A 13,330-nucleotide genomic window follows, 5' to 3' on the forward strand; every position below is an offset into this window, starting at 1 on the left:
GCTGATGGTTGGACTGGATGATCTCAGTGATCTTCTCCAAGCTTACGATTCTGAATCTGGTCTGGAGCACAAGTCTTATGAGGAGCGGCTGAGGGAGCTGGGATTGTTCAGTCTGGAGAAGAGGAGGCTCAGAGGAGACCTTATTGCACTCTACCACTTCCTGAAGGGGGGTTGTGGTGAGGAGGGGTGGGCTTCTTCTCCCAGATAAATAGTGACAGGATGAGAGGGAAGTGATGTAAATACAGAGGGCTGGCACCACCTCAGAGACTTCAGACTGGAGAAGCATGGATGTTTCTTGGTGCATGGAGCGGCAGGGACGTGCCGTCATCTCCTGATTTGTGCAAACATTGCGGCACGTCTCTGAGAACCATAGCTGGGATGCTCAACTGGGAAAGTACTTTAGTTCTCACTTAAGGCTCACGCTTCCCAGGGGCTTCAGGGTTTTTATCCTTTGCTACCGTGTGAGGGTTGCTCTTTTCCACCACAAAGACGGATAGCCTCTGTAACCTTCAGTCACACAGCAAGGAGAGACGCCAGCAGCTGGGCTTCACCACCCAGGCGACGCGCTTTCATTCAATGAAAACCCCTTCGAGCATTTTCCCTTCCCCCAGCCGCTTTCCCCCGCTCCCGCCCGCCCCGTCGCAAGAGCCGACAGCGCGGCCGCCTCAGCGCTCCCGCGCATGCGCCGCCCCACGGGCGCCCATTGCCGTCAGTTCCGCCGCCCGCCCGCCCCGCGCGTCCGGCAGCAGCAGCAGGAGGGGGCGGCTCCCGTCCCGGCTGTGAGTGCGCCCCTCCGCGCCTCTTTCCCCCTCACCGACCCCCGGGACGGCTCACGCCGCCCCTCAGCCCCTTTCCTTAATGGGGTGCGGGGTGGGAGCGTGCTTGTTGATGTCAGAATGGGTTCCAGCCTCCTTCCTTGTTCGTGTGGTGCCGGCTGAAATGGAGCAGCACGGGGCTCTGGCTGTGCCCGTCTGTGTGGCACAGCCACAGAAATGCACTTTGGGATAGCTCGGGTGGGGGTGTGGGAGGGAATCCCATATACTGAAATCCCAAGCTATTTTATGGTCCTCCTGCTGAGCTTTGAGGAAATAGCCACTTTATTCTCAGTAAATCAGTACTGTGAGCCTGTTTTTCGCCGTCCTTAGCATTGATGGCTGTGTGATGGTTTGGCCGTTGCTGTAGGTTGGCAGTCCACGTCCCACCCCACGCAGGGCCCTGCACCTCAGCGTGTGTCGTGGGAACCCACTGCACAGCCTGGGGCTCAGGGTTCAGCATTTACCCCATGTGCTGTGTTGGCTTACGTTGCTTTCATCTGTGTGAAATGACAGGAGGCAGTTCAAAGCAGCACATAGTGCACTGTGTTTTGGATGGATGGATGGAGCTCTGCACACCCTGATGTAACTGTAGGTGGCCTTGTTCATGGCAGGGGGGTTGGAGCAGATCACCTTTAAAGGTCCCCTTCCGATTCAAACGGTTCTGTGATTTTTGTGACGAAGTCCCAGCTTGATTCAGCACTTGTGTACGCTTCTGGGTGCTAAATACTACGCATTTATCTCTTGCTAGTCTGCCGTTGGTGCAAAATGAGTGTTCCTGACTACATGCAGTGCGCCGAGGATCATCAGACTCTCCTGGTTGTGGTCCAGCCCATCGGCATTGTACCAGAAGAAAGCTTTTACAGGATCTACAAGCGGATTTCAGCCGTGAGCCAGGTCAATGTGCGCGACTCTCAGCGCGTGCTGTACATTCGTTATAGGCACCATTATCCCCCGGAGAACAACGAGTGGGGGGATTTTCAGACGCACCGCAAAGTTGTGGGGCTGATAACGATAACAGACTGTTCATCTGCCAAGGACTGGCCTCAGACGTTTGAAAAATTCCATCTTCAGAAGGAAATGTACAGCTCTACGCTCTACGATTCCCGGCTGTTTGTCTTCGGACTTCAAGGAGAGATTGCAGAGCAGGCCCGCACAGATGTGGCGTTTTACCCCAGTTATGATGAATGTGAAACCGTGGAGAAAAGAATAGAAGACTTCATCGAATCCCTCTTCATTGTGTTGGAGTCCAAGCGTCTTGACAGAGCCACTGACAAGTCTGGAGACAAGATCCCACTGCTCTGCGTTCCTTTTGAGAAGAAGGATTTTGTAGGGCTGGACACAGACAGTAGGTAAGCTGCTGGAAAAGACAGAGCATACGTTGCTACAGTAAATGTTGTGCTGCCCTTCTTGTGTGCATCTGCTGCTGTTTAAGATAACTTAATTTCTGTGGTCTGTCTGACTGTATTTGATATTTTGAGTTTGAGTGTGCATTTAAATACTTAGTTTAGGTGCCGCAGGAGAGGTTTGACAGATTCCACTACAGTGAGAGCTTTTGAGGAAGGGTTCAGAGGGTTTGTAGAGAAACAGTGTTATCAAAGAAATTCAATTTACATCAGTTAACACAATGTTACATCTTTTTATTTCCTTTTCTTAAGTGTCTGTCTTCTGTTTTCATTTCATTATTTGGTGGGTTTCACCCGTCATGTTTTGCTGTTGTTATCATCACAGCTGTACCCTTTGTTTAGCCTGTGTTACAATTTTTGTTCTCCTCCTCTCTCATCCTCCCTTGATCATTTGCTCACTCAGCTTTCAGATGCGTGCACTACATAGTTTTGGTTTTAGGCCTTTTGCCTGTAGAGAGGTGCAGTTTGTTTGGCTCCACTACTTGAAGTCACGACCATGTTTCTTCCTTCGGTCTCAGAGAAGATAGAAGGGTGCATGTCCTGTCAGAAAATAACACACATCCGTCCTGAAGGGCCAGCAGCACCTTTCTCCTCTGCCCCAGGGCCTCTTGCTGGCATGCATCTGGGCTTGCTCTGGCTTGCTAGCCTGTGTTGTCCCCTACAGTAGCTACTCTGTGGCTGTTCTGCTTAGAATCATTGAGTGGTTGGGCTTTAAGATCACGTAGTTCCAACCCCTCTGCTATAGGCAGGGCCATCTCCACCTAGCCCAGGTTGCTCACAGCCCCATCCAACCTGGCCTGGAATGCTTCCCAGGAGGGGGCATCCACAGTCTCTGTGGGCAACCTGTTCCAGTGTCTCAGCACACTGAGCCTCACAATATAGGCTTGCCTCCTAACATGCAGTAGCTAACTTTTGTTGTCAGTGCCAGTTGTTGTTTCTGTTTTTTGTACTCTACACTTTGTAGCCTAGACGAACCCTTTTAGAATCTTGGCTTTCATTAGGATGCATTTTGAGCAAATGTGATAACTTAATCACGCAGATTTTGTGTTCCAGTTTACCAAAAGCCTTTGCCTTAGTCTCAGAGTTAATTATGTTGTGATTATGTCCTCTAAACAGTTTTCCATTAAGTCTAAATCCATGGATATACCTCAGTTAATGCTTGATGTACTTAACTGTTCAGAGAAAATAAATATTCTGAACTTTTTCCTTTGGTTTGAAAGAGTGTTCTTTAGCTTTTGTTTCGCTGTGACGTTGCTATGTCTGTGTTAAGAACTGCGAAAGAGTTGTTCTTCACTGAGAGAGAGAAGTAAATGTGCAAAGTGTGAACTTCTCTGCTCAGGTACCTCTCACATAGCACAATGTTTTCTGGCTTCTGTGTTCTATAGATAGCAGAAATTCAGGCTGTGAAGTGGGTTGAACTACGGTTGGTTTATTAAACTACATTCAACCTTCCAGTCTAAGTCTTCAGGTGGGAAATGCTAGGATATTATCTTATTTCTTGGGTTGAAATGAAATGCTGTAATTGTAACACGTTCTGTTTAGCAGCAACAGGTTCCCCAAGTAAGGGGAATGTACTGCAGGAAGTCGAAATACGGAGATGCAGGGTTAGCAAGGACCTCCTTCAGCTGAGTCCAGTTTGTGTCTTTGCAAGATGCTACGCTGTGTAAGTCTGCTCAGTGAGGAATAAAAGTTGTCCAAATGCATGGGCTGCACGTGAAAATAATAGGCAAGCAAATGAAACAGCTTCTTCTTGGGAAGGGGGTTATGTAGATATTGAGAAAAAACATGTTAAGAACTTACATATGTATGATCACGTGACCTGAAGATTAATTAAAGGTACCCAACTTATAAAATCTATTTTCTTCAGCAGTTTACTGTCAACTGTGAAGCTTAATGTTTATGCTCAAAGCTGGATAGATAGGATCGATGCTCAGTGGGTAAGACTAATGTTCATACCAAGGAGTAATATTTGCCACTGAATTTCATGATCAGTGAGAGCACGGTCAGTGTCTTTTAGGTGCAGTTTGTACATCAGGAATGTGGATTTCAAGTAAAAAGAAAAGTGGAGCATGATTTGAAAAGAATACAGTTATTTTAGCTGATAGAAAACTGTTTATATGGAAAATAGCAGGATTAAGTGCTAAGAAGTTGTTGAAGAAAGATATTTTTTTACATCAGTTTCTGTTTTAGGATTTTTTTTATGCTGGTAAGGGATCTCTTTAACACTACTGAGAGGTGAGAAGGTAGGGCTCTGTTACTAGATGTGTGTTTACACTGTGTAGATGGGATTTGCTTACTGATTTGTCAGACTTCGTGATGTCTCAGTATGTGTATGTGGCTGTTTATTTTATTTCTGTTCTGTCTTTCTAATTTTTGTTTTGTTCCTTTCTTTTCCTTCTTCTCTCATACTGCCCTGTGAGTTTGTTGTTGGGTCTAAAAAGGTAGGCTGCGATTGCGTACATTTAAAAGCAGTTAGCTTCCTTCCATACACTGCCTTTCCACTCTGCCTTCATTGCATAGTTCAGTGTGGCTTTTTTCTCTTTCTTTTCCACCACACACACAAGTAGTTGCTGCCTGGAGCCTTACTACTGTCGTTGACCCTTTTTTGGCACATCTGGCAATTGTCTTTGGTAGCAATGCTGATTTTTCTTTCTGTAGGGCACACGTGGTATGCTTAGGTGGCTGCTAGCCTCTGGAGCTCGCTTTATTGTTTAAACTCCAAAACCATGAAGCTGTCGCTGCCTGTCTTTGGTTTCCAAATTTGGACTTTCTGGCAGTTGATGAAATGCTGCTGTACTTTCAGTCAGAATGATGTTATGATCGGCGTTGTCTGTAGCTGTGCATGCTGACTGGAATCGGCGGAATTGGATGGGGATTTCTGCTGAAGCATTCTGCATGAGTTTCACGAGTTCATTTTGCATGTTTCTTGTTTTTAAATGCAGCCATTTTGAAATATTGAGGGTTCAGAAAGTCCTTCAAACTTATTACTGGGGGGTTAGTAGTGAAAAGAAATTCTGTCTTGAAACATTATACCCTTAGTCTGATTTTTCTACAGAAATTATCCTGGCATCCTAGAATGGGGACAGAGGGGGGAAAACGTATATCCTATATGGGAAATGGATATTTTCTTGTTCCCAGACCAGGTTTATGGTCCTCCACTTCCAGGCAGTAGTCATTACTGCTGGTAGTGATGGTCACTGTTATTTTGAAGAGTAAGGTCTGTGCTAAGTAGCAGATGAACACAAACAGGATGCTTCAGAGGATAAGGTTGGAAACTCCTTTTGTAGTTGGCTGCGTTTACAGGTGCTGAAGGTGGGTTTGGGTTGCTGATAGTTCCCACGTGTGGTCCTGTATCGTAGGGCATCATGTCCTTTGAGGGCAGTCCTGAGTGCATCACGCTCTCTGGAAAGGCTTTTTATGATGTCATGGTGTGAGACATGGCAATGGCTTTGCTAAGGCTCTGTCTTAAATGATCTTCTCAACCAAAGAAAAAATTTTCAATGCTCTTAGCAGCGGGGTATGCCAAGGACCTGATGGAGAGACAGTAGCCATCACTGTGTGTGAACTTCCTGTCATCAAACAGAGCTAAGCAGTAAAGAACCAGAATAATTAACCGATGCTTTAATGAAAGGGAGGCTAGAGAGAAGATATCTAAATGCTTCTTGCTTTCAGCTTTGTGGACTGATTCTTCAGCTAAAGCTGTGAAGCTGAGCATTACTATGAGTAATCACTTTGTGATTTTATGCTGAGAAAAGTGTGCCTGTTTATTTTTTCTCATTGAATTTGCAACCCATATGGATTGAAGAAACTGTCCCTCACTTCTTCATTGGTGAGGTGGTGGAGTCTCCTTCTCTGGAGACGTTCAAGACCTGCCTGGACACCTACCTGTGCAACCTGGTCTAGGGAGCTGCTTTGGCAGGGGATTGGACCCCTTGATCTCTGGAGGTCCCTTCCAACCCCTACAGTGCTGTGATAATATTTATGAGCTTAAACATACATTGAGTGAATTTGGTCTTTGAATAATTAGAATTAAAATTTTTCACCATCAGGAATAAATTGATCTTCTTGTTCATCAACAGAAATAGCTCCGAAGCAGTGCTTGTTGATGTCTAAGTTATGCTGTAATGAGTGACTACGTGCATAAAGTTTTGGCAAAATGAGGTATTGGATGGGAAGAGCCGTTGGTGAGGCAGTGTTGTTAAAGTGCTTTGGGTGCTAAATTCTAACTTAGTTGCCTGGCACTGTCCCTTCTGCTTTTTCTGTATGACTCATATTTATAAGCTTAATATATAATCTGGAAAATCTGGAGGAAACAAACTTGAAAACTACAGTTTTGATAGAATAAGAAATATTGATTGCCCATAAATCTACAGATTACTTGAAAATGTAGGGCAAAAAAAAAAAAATTGAGATGTGAGAGTACTTGAAAGGAATTAGAACGGAATTATTTCCTCCCCAGTTCTGGGAAGTACTGCATTGAAGAAAAGCACCTCCTCAAGTTTCTTTAATTACACAATGATGACATTTCCCCGTGTACTCAGGTCTTACTTTGGAGTATAAAAGTTCATTGTGCTGTAAAATGCACGTTACCTGCTTTTGAAATGGCTAAATTAGCTTCCAGTATGCTGGATAATGACAGAAGTACAGATAGAGCTGGTACAAGCTAGAAACATAAAACCATGGCAGTATGACACGGTCCTGTGTGTTTTTGGAAGCCCAAGTTATCCAGATTGCTGGGAGAGACTCCTGTCACATGAGAAAGAATGACATTGACAGCAGTTCTTTCAATTAAAACTTCATCCTCAGATGTCTTCCTTGTGTTTCAATCTGTCCAAAGAAAAACACTTTTTTTTCTTGATGTGAATTTAGGAACATAAAATAATATGTTATATCTACGCACGTATTTCTAGGCTCGTATAGTCAGAAGTCAGGAAGGTTACTCTACTGGAGAGATGTAAATGAATGAGTATGTTACCTGGGGTGATGTTATATTTTCAGTAAGACTGCAGTAGTGTTGTCTGATTTTGGGAAAGGAAGGAAATTGTCTTGCTGATGCTGGTTCAGATTTTATTTGAATAAATGAAAAAAGAGTAGGAAGAGAAACCCTGGCAGACCTTGCCTGAAGTGGTAGTGGCTATACTGAGTCTGTTCAATGTGGAGTAGGATGAAAATGGAAAGGAACTGAAGGCTTAATCGTTCTGCTCATCACTGCTTTAACATGTCCTTTTCTTCATCAAGCATAACGATTCTAAAAAGATAGTGTTTCTTCCCAAGTGTAGGCAAGGCATCCAACTATATGCAAATAAATGCTATGTAGCCTAAATATGCAATGCATTGTTCCTTTCAGTGTCTCCTCCAAACGCTGGTTCTTTTACTTTTGCATATTAAGTTGCTTAAAATTCACACTGGATGTTTGCTCAGAGAAAGTACAGTAACGTCAATCTGTTGTTAAAGAAAATTGGCTTTAGGTGTTTATTAGCTCAGATAGTTCCTTGGAAGTAACTTCATGTTGTGTCTTTTCTTTTGCAGACACTATAAGAAACGTTGTCAAGGCCGGATGCGGAAACATGTTGGTGACCTGTGCTTACAAGCTGGGATGTTACAAGATTCCTTGGTGCACTATCACATGGCAGTGGAACTTCTGCGGTCTGTAAATGACTTCCTGTGGCTCGGAGGTAGGTTTAATTGATGATATTTAATAAAAAAAGTAATTGCTAAAATCAAGCAAACAGAACTGTTGAATGTTTGCTGTTCCGAGTCACCGTCTTGTTCTTCATGTGCTTGGAAATGACTTCCAGGAGGATGTTTCAAAGCCTTGCTGGAAAGCTGAGTCCCTTAGACTTCCTAAGTGCTTTGTAGAGCCCTGGTACCTCCTTCCTGGTGATGGGTGTGATGTTTCCCTTTGTCCAGTTGTTACAAGTCTCCCCCTGTTCAGGCTGTAAGGAAGTGGCCCCACAGTGACATTGGCCAACTTCCCACATCCTCAGGTGCATTCTAACTGGTTTCGTGGATTTGTGGCTACTTGGGTTGAGTACTTTGGATGCCTGTCTTCTTCTGCTGTGGTTAGGACTTACTCCTGCAGTTCTGCTCTTAGGCCTGGGTGCTTGGGAAGCCTGAGGGGAAACGTTACCAATGAGGACAGAGACAAAAAGGACACGGTCTACCTATCTCAGCCTGTGTCTCCAAATGCAGCACACCTTGTATTCATGCTAATAGTCTCTTCTATGTGATACTTCACTTTTTGAAAGTACCTTTACTAATCTGCTGATTTTTTTTTTCTTTTATATCTAGCTGCTCTTGAAGGATTATGTTCTGCATCAGTCATCTATCATTACCCTGGTGGGACTGGAGGTAAAGTTGGATCTCGTAGGGCACAAGGAGGTTCTGTTTCTGCTGAGGCAGGCAACAGGCACAGACCAGGTAAGAAAGGAATTTGACTTCTGTTCCAATCACTGGGATTCAGAGCCTCGTTCCAGCTGTTTTAGCTCAGACCTCCGCACACATGGATACGTGCTCCCCTTATCTATGTGTCTTTCCATGTTTGTTCCTCCTTAAACTGCCTTCATCCCTCCTTTTCCCTGCCATTGGTTAGCCTCCTATGCATCCATAAGAAGTCTTCCACAATCCTAAGATGCTGTTATGATCCGTATGATGGTAGGCAGTAACATCCCTCAGTCTGTTAGGGTGATTTGGAGAGCAGCCTGTGGGGCTCATCTGAAGAGTGGAGTTCTTGGTCAGCTCTCTTGACTCTGGTTGGATTGCTGGGACTCAACTCATTGTTTCTCAGTGCTCTGTTGTGATTGTGCAGATGTGCTTTTAATGCAGAACCTAACACTTGCTACATGGTACTGAGGCTCCTGAAAGCTTCTGTGGCTTCCAGGAGAGGATGGCTGGATAATGAAAGAAAAAAAAGAAGTATTAATTGTTGAGAAGTCTGGGTTTGAGTGCTGGTCTCAGTACCCGTGTGTTATGTGCAATCAGGATGACTTCCTAATAAACATCTCCACCCATCTTTATTCACCTATACATCACAATCCAGGAAACATTTGCTTTGTATTATCTGTAGTACATACCGTATATACTGACAGCAGATGATGAGCTAGATAGTAAAAATTACCTTATTTAGGGAGAGAATGCCAACTTTAGAGATCATATCTAGGGGTTAAAGTCTGTCCATTTGGTCCCATAACTGATAGTGCATTTTATAATGCCTGTTCGGATAAAACTTGGCACAGTTATTAATCTTCCTGCATTTTTCAACAAATATTTAACAGTATGTGGTGCAGTCTGTTCATTTCTAACAGGTACTCCTTGTTACTCAAGTAGGTAACAAATCAGAGCTATCAGAATAATACGTTTTGGGTCCTGAGGTCCCTGTTAGCACTAAGCAAACTTCTTAGTGTAGTCCTGCTTTAAAATTGTTTTAGGTTCATCACAGAATCACAGGATTGTAGGGGTTGGAAGGGACCTCTAGAGGTCATCGAGTCCAACCCCAGTGCCAAAGCAGCTCCCTAGCCTAGGTTGCACAGCTAGGTGTCCAGGAGAGTCTTCTCAAAGGACTATTAGCCAAACATTACTGTGAAGAGAAACTGATTACAGGTGTTTGATTATCCATCCCAGATGAAAATATTACTTATTGGGCCATTAGATACTGTTCCCTGTTTTTAGTTTTGAGATGTGAAATTCTGAACTCTCTCTAGTCACACAGCATTTATTCTTATGTCTTCTCCCTTTACAGTTCTCTGTAAGTTTCTTTTCAATACTTTAAAAACCTACGCCCTTGTCGGTAGTCTGCTTTGTTAGAGGGATCAGATCAGATGCAAAAAGGATTCCCAAATTTTAGGCAAATCAAAAATTGGCATATGTGGAATAAGCATTCAACTTATGCCTTCTTTTGAGTAGTGTTAGTTATCATTATTGCTTACTGATGTGCCTGGAATCGCACCTCTTCTTGTGACTTGCCAGAACAGGGTTTCTTGGGACTATCTTGTGCCCAAACTCGGTCAAGAGAAGTGTTTTTGTTGTAAATCTCATAGGACATGGACAATTCGGCATTTTTCCATTAAAAATGCCAACGTTTGGCCTGGCTGCTCAAACCGTTGTGTTTATCTGCTTTAAAACATGTCCAACGCATCTCTGGAGAGAGAAGCATTGATATTGGCTCTCCTTCTGTAATATACTAAAGTGTTTTTTTTCCCTGCTAAGCAGAATTGAAGTACTTTGAACACGTATCTGGAAAGTGTTGTGTCCAGCAGAATATTGTCTGGTTGGAGTTCATGCATCCTTCAGCTTTTTTTGAAGCTCTTTTGATAGGAATAGATCGTTCAGAAGAGAATAGTTGAATAACAGCAGAGTTTGAAGTACTTGCCTGAGGGAGGGAGAGAGACCCATGGAGCCTTGAATTTTCCATGGGCACATTTCCTTCCTTGGTCGTCACTTGGACTTGTGGACTGCAGTGCTGTGCTGGCTGTGGAAAGGGAGTTTGGACATTTTAAAGAAATGTCACACATCACGTAAGATGACGTTAGAGTACATCATCTGGAGCTTACTGGATGTTTTGCTTTACTTTGATTGAAGTACCAAGCTCTCATCACTTGACCTCCCTCCTTCTCCAAGCAGAATTAGGAAACATGAGCGGAGTTCAGGAGTATCTTCTTGATCTGGCCCTAAATCTCTACTACATTAGTTTGGAGATGAAGTAAATTAATCAGACAGAGGTCCTGTCTCTCTCATAAAGCATTGTGTTAGACTACTTAACCTTCAGCCTTAACTTTATTGCCATGCTTAATCAAAGCTTAAGTCATCAAGGAGTTAACACTTCTGTTACTCCAGTTTTTGCGCATGTCATGTCAGCTATGAGAATAGTCTGCCTTGTTGGCTTTACTCTATGAGAAAACTTGATGGTGTGAAATGAATGACAATCAGAAGGGTATTTAACAAAAAGAGATTTAATGTGTGGTGACTTCTTGATACGTAATTGGTAGTCCTTCAAAATAGCAGTGATGATTGTCATAGGTTTTATAATTTCATTCAAGCCTGATGATCGTTATAAAACACTGTAAGAGCTTATTTTGTTGGCTGTATTCAAGGCTGAAAAAGAATCATTTTTGTTCCTCCTTTTAGGGGCACAAGAAGTTCTCATTGATCCAGGTACATTATTTTCATGCATGTTTCCAAAGTATTTTCTATCTATTACCTGCATTTGTTTTGCGTTTGCGTAGATCGTTCCTGCCATGTGCCAAAAGCAGTTCAGGTTCCTGATGCTTCAGGTTTCAGTTTAGAAACCTCGAATAATCATGAACAAAGATTTTGCTGTTGGCTTCTGTAAAGCACCCAGAAGTGTTCATGTACAGGTGCCTGTGGTGTTAATGGGCACAGGAGAAAGTACTGCAGTGATAGAGGAGTGGGAATTACCTTCATGGTACTTCTATCTGTCTGTTAGGAGCTAGGCCCAGCTCTGAAACAGGAACATTTCTTTGCAGTTAGCCACCAGGAGAAATAAATTCCTGTATAAATGTAGGCATGTAATCCTGGAGATTAAGCCCCATGTAAAGAGATACAGAGCGTTTCTAAACCTTTGATGTATATTTCCAATGTTATTATATTAACTCTGCAATAAAATTGAGTTGTAGAAATAACATTTTAATGCACTTAGTAATACCCTGGATTTCCTTGGCCTCTATTACAGATTCTTATCCCCTGTAAATATAAAGACTCTCTCCATCTCCTTCTTTCTTTCATATATCAGTAAAGCAATTTCTCACTATTTTGCTTGAGCCTCAGGAAATTAATTGATTTAATGTGGAAGCCTCAGATTTGGTGGCCTGTAGTTAGGCTGTAACACGTGGCCTTCTGAGATTGGACATAAGGAGGGGAAACATAGAAACAGTAGGTTGGAAAGGACCTACAAGATCATCTAGCCTAATCATCCTCCTAAAGGATTTGTTTTAAATGATTGGAGAAGATCACCTTCTGATAATTACATTAGGAAAAATAAACTTGCACATTTTTTTGTGTGTGCTTTAGAAATACAGTTTGTAATTATAGCAAAGAAGGACTCAGTGAAAAAATGGCTTATAAAGATACGGCCGTAATCTGATTTTAGCAATCCGGTGTTTTATTCATTGTCTGAATACTCAAATAACTTAAAAAGAATGAGGTTTATTTTGTTCTCGCTTTGTTTTTATGTCCTGTTTACTGATTTCTGATTTATTTATTTATTTATTGCACTTCAACAGTGTAGGAAAACAGTAAAACAGAGGCAGTATTTTTCAGGTAGGGCAAATCTTCATTGTGTATGCTTTGGTCAAACCTGCAGCTTAGCCTAGGTCTTTTTTTTTTTTTTTTCTTAGATTTTTAATACTTAATAAAATTCCTTCTGCTCATTTCTTCACCTGTTCTCTTCTAGGTGCACTGACTTCAAATGGGATAAATGCAGATACCAGTGCTGAGATAGGACGTGCCAAGAACTGCCTTAGTCCTGAAGACATCATTGATAAATATAAGGAGGCCATTTCTTTTTATGGCAAGGTATTTTTTTCTGACCTTTGAAACATCCTGAAATTCTTGTAAATAACAAAGTGTTAGAGTTAGGTTAGAGTTTCAGAAGATCTTATTGAGCACGTGCCATGCAGTTTTTAAGACACGATAATGGAACAAATGGAAATAATTTATGCTGCTGCACTGAGTGCAGTTGGGAAATCTCTGCTTTTTGGTCAGAGATGATACCTGGAACAGCAGTGTGCTGAGGAAACTATTTACAGTGCCTACTTACACCTGGAGCTTTTGGATTAATTATCTTACATTTTTAAAGCACTCTCAAGAATAAGTAGTATGCTTTCGAAAGGTTTGTTAATTACTAGTTGTATTTGCAGCCTTTATTGCATACATCAGCAACTTGATGCTTTCGTGCCTTGTGTGAGCTGAATGCTCATTTGCTGTGCCTGCTGGAATGATCTCTGGGGAGTTCAGGAGCTTCTGAGTGGGTTGCTGAGGATGGATGTGGTTTTGTAAGAGGGTTTGGGGTGGCTAGCGTTGGTGCATGGAGAGAGGTGGGATCATGGAGGAAATGTGAAGGACAAACAGAAACGAGGATTTACAAATATCAAATAG

General features: G+C 42.7%; 1 protein-coding gene across 1 annotated transcript in view; it reads left to right on the plus strand.

The window, feature by feature from the left end:
• Positions 1-769: 769 nt before the first annotated feature.
• TRAPPC9 (trafficking protein particle complex subunit 9) overlaps positions 770-13,330 on the plus strand; it is a 453,429-nt gene continuing 440,868 nt past the window's right edge. The window contains exons 1-6 of the mRNA XM_065753627.1: positions 770-779; positions 1,564-2,164; positions 7,748-7,893; positions 8,510-8,638; positions 11,342-11,368; positions 12,627-12,748. Of these exons, the coding sequence (XP_065609699.1) occupies positions 1,581-2,164; positions 7,748-7,893; positions 8,510-8,638; positions 11,342-11,368; positions 12,627-12,748 (1,008 nt within the window). The 5' untranslated portion in view covers positions 770-779; positions 1,564-1,580. The remainder of the gene's footprint in view (positions 780-1,563; positions 2,165-7,747; positions 7,894-8,509; positions 8,639-11,341; positions 11,369-12,626; positions 12,749-13,330) is intronic.

The sequence above is a fragment of the Cyrtonyx montezumae genome, unplaced genomic scaffold (genome assembly GCF_038088225.1).
Source record: "Cyrtonyx montezumae isolate F1298 unplaced genomic scaffold, pur_monq_1.0 scaffold_8, whole genome shotgun sequence".
Taxonomy (NCBI): Eukaryota; Metazoa; Chordata; class Aves; order Galliformes; family Odontophoridae; genus Cyrtonyx; species Cyrtonyx montezumae.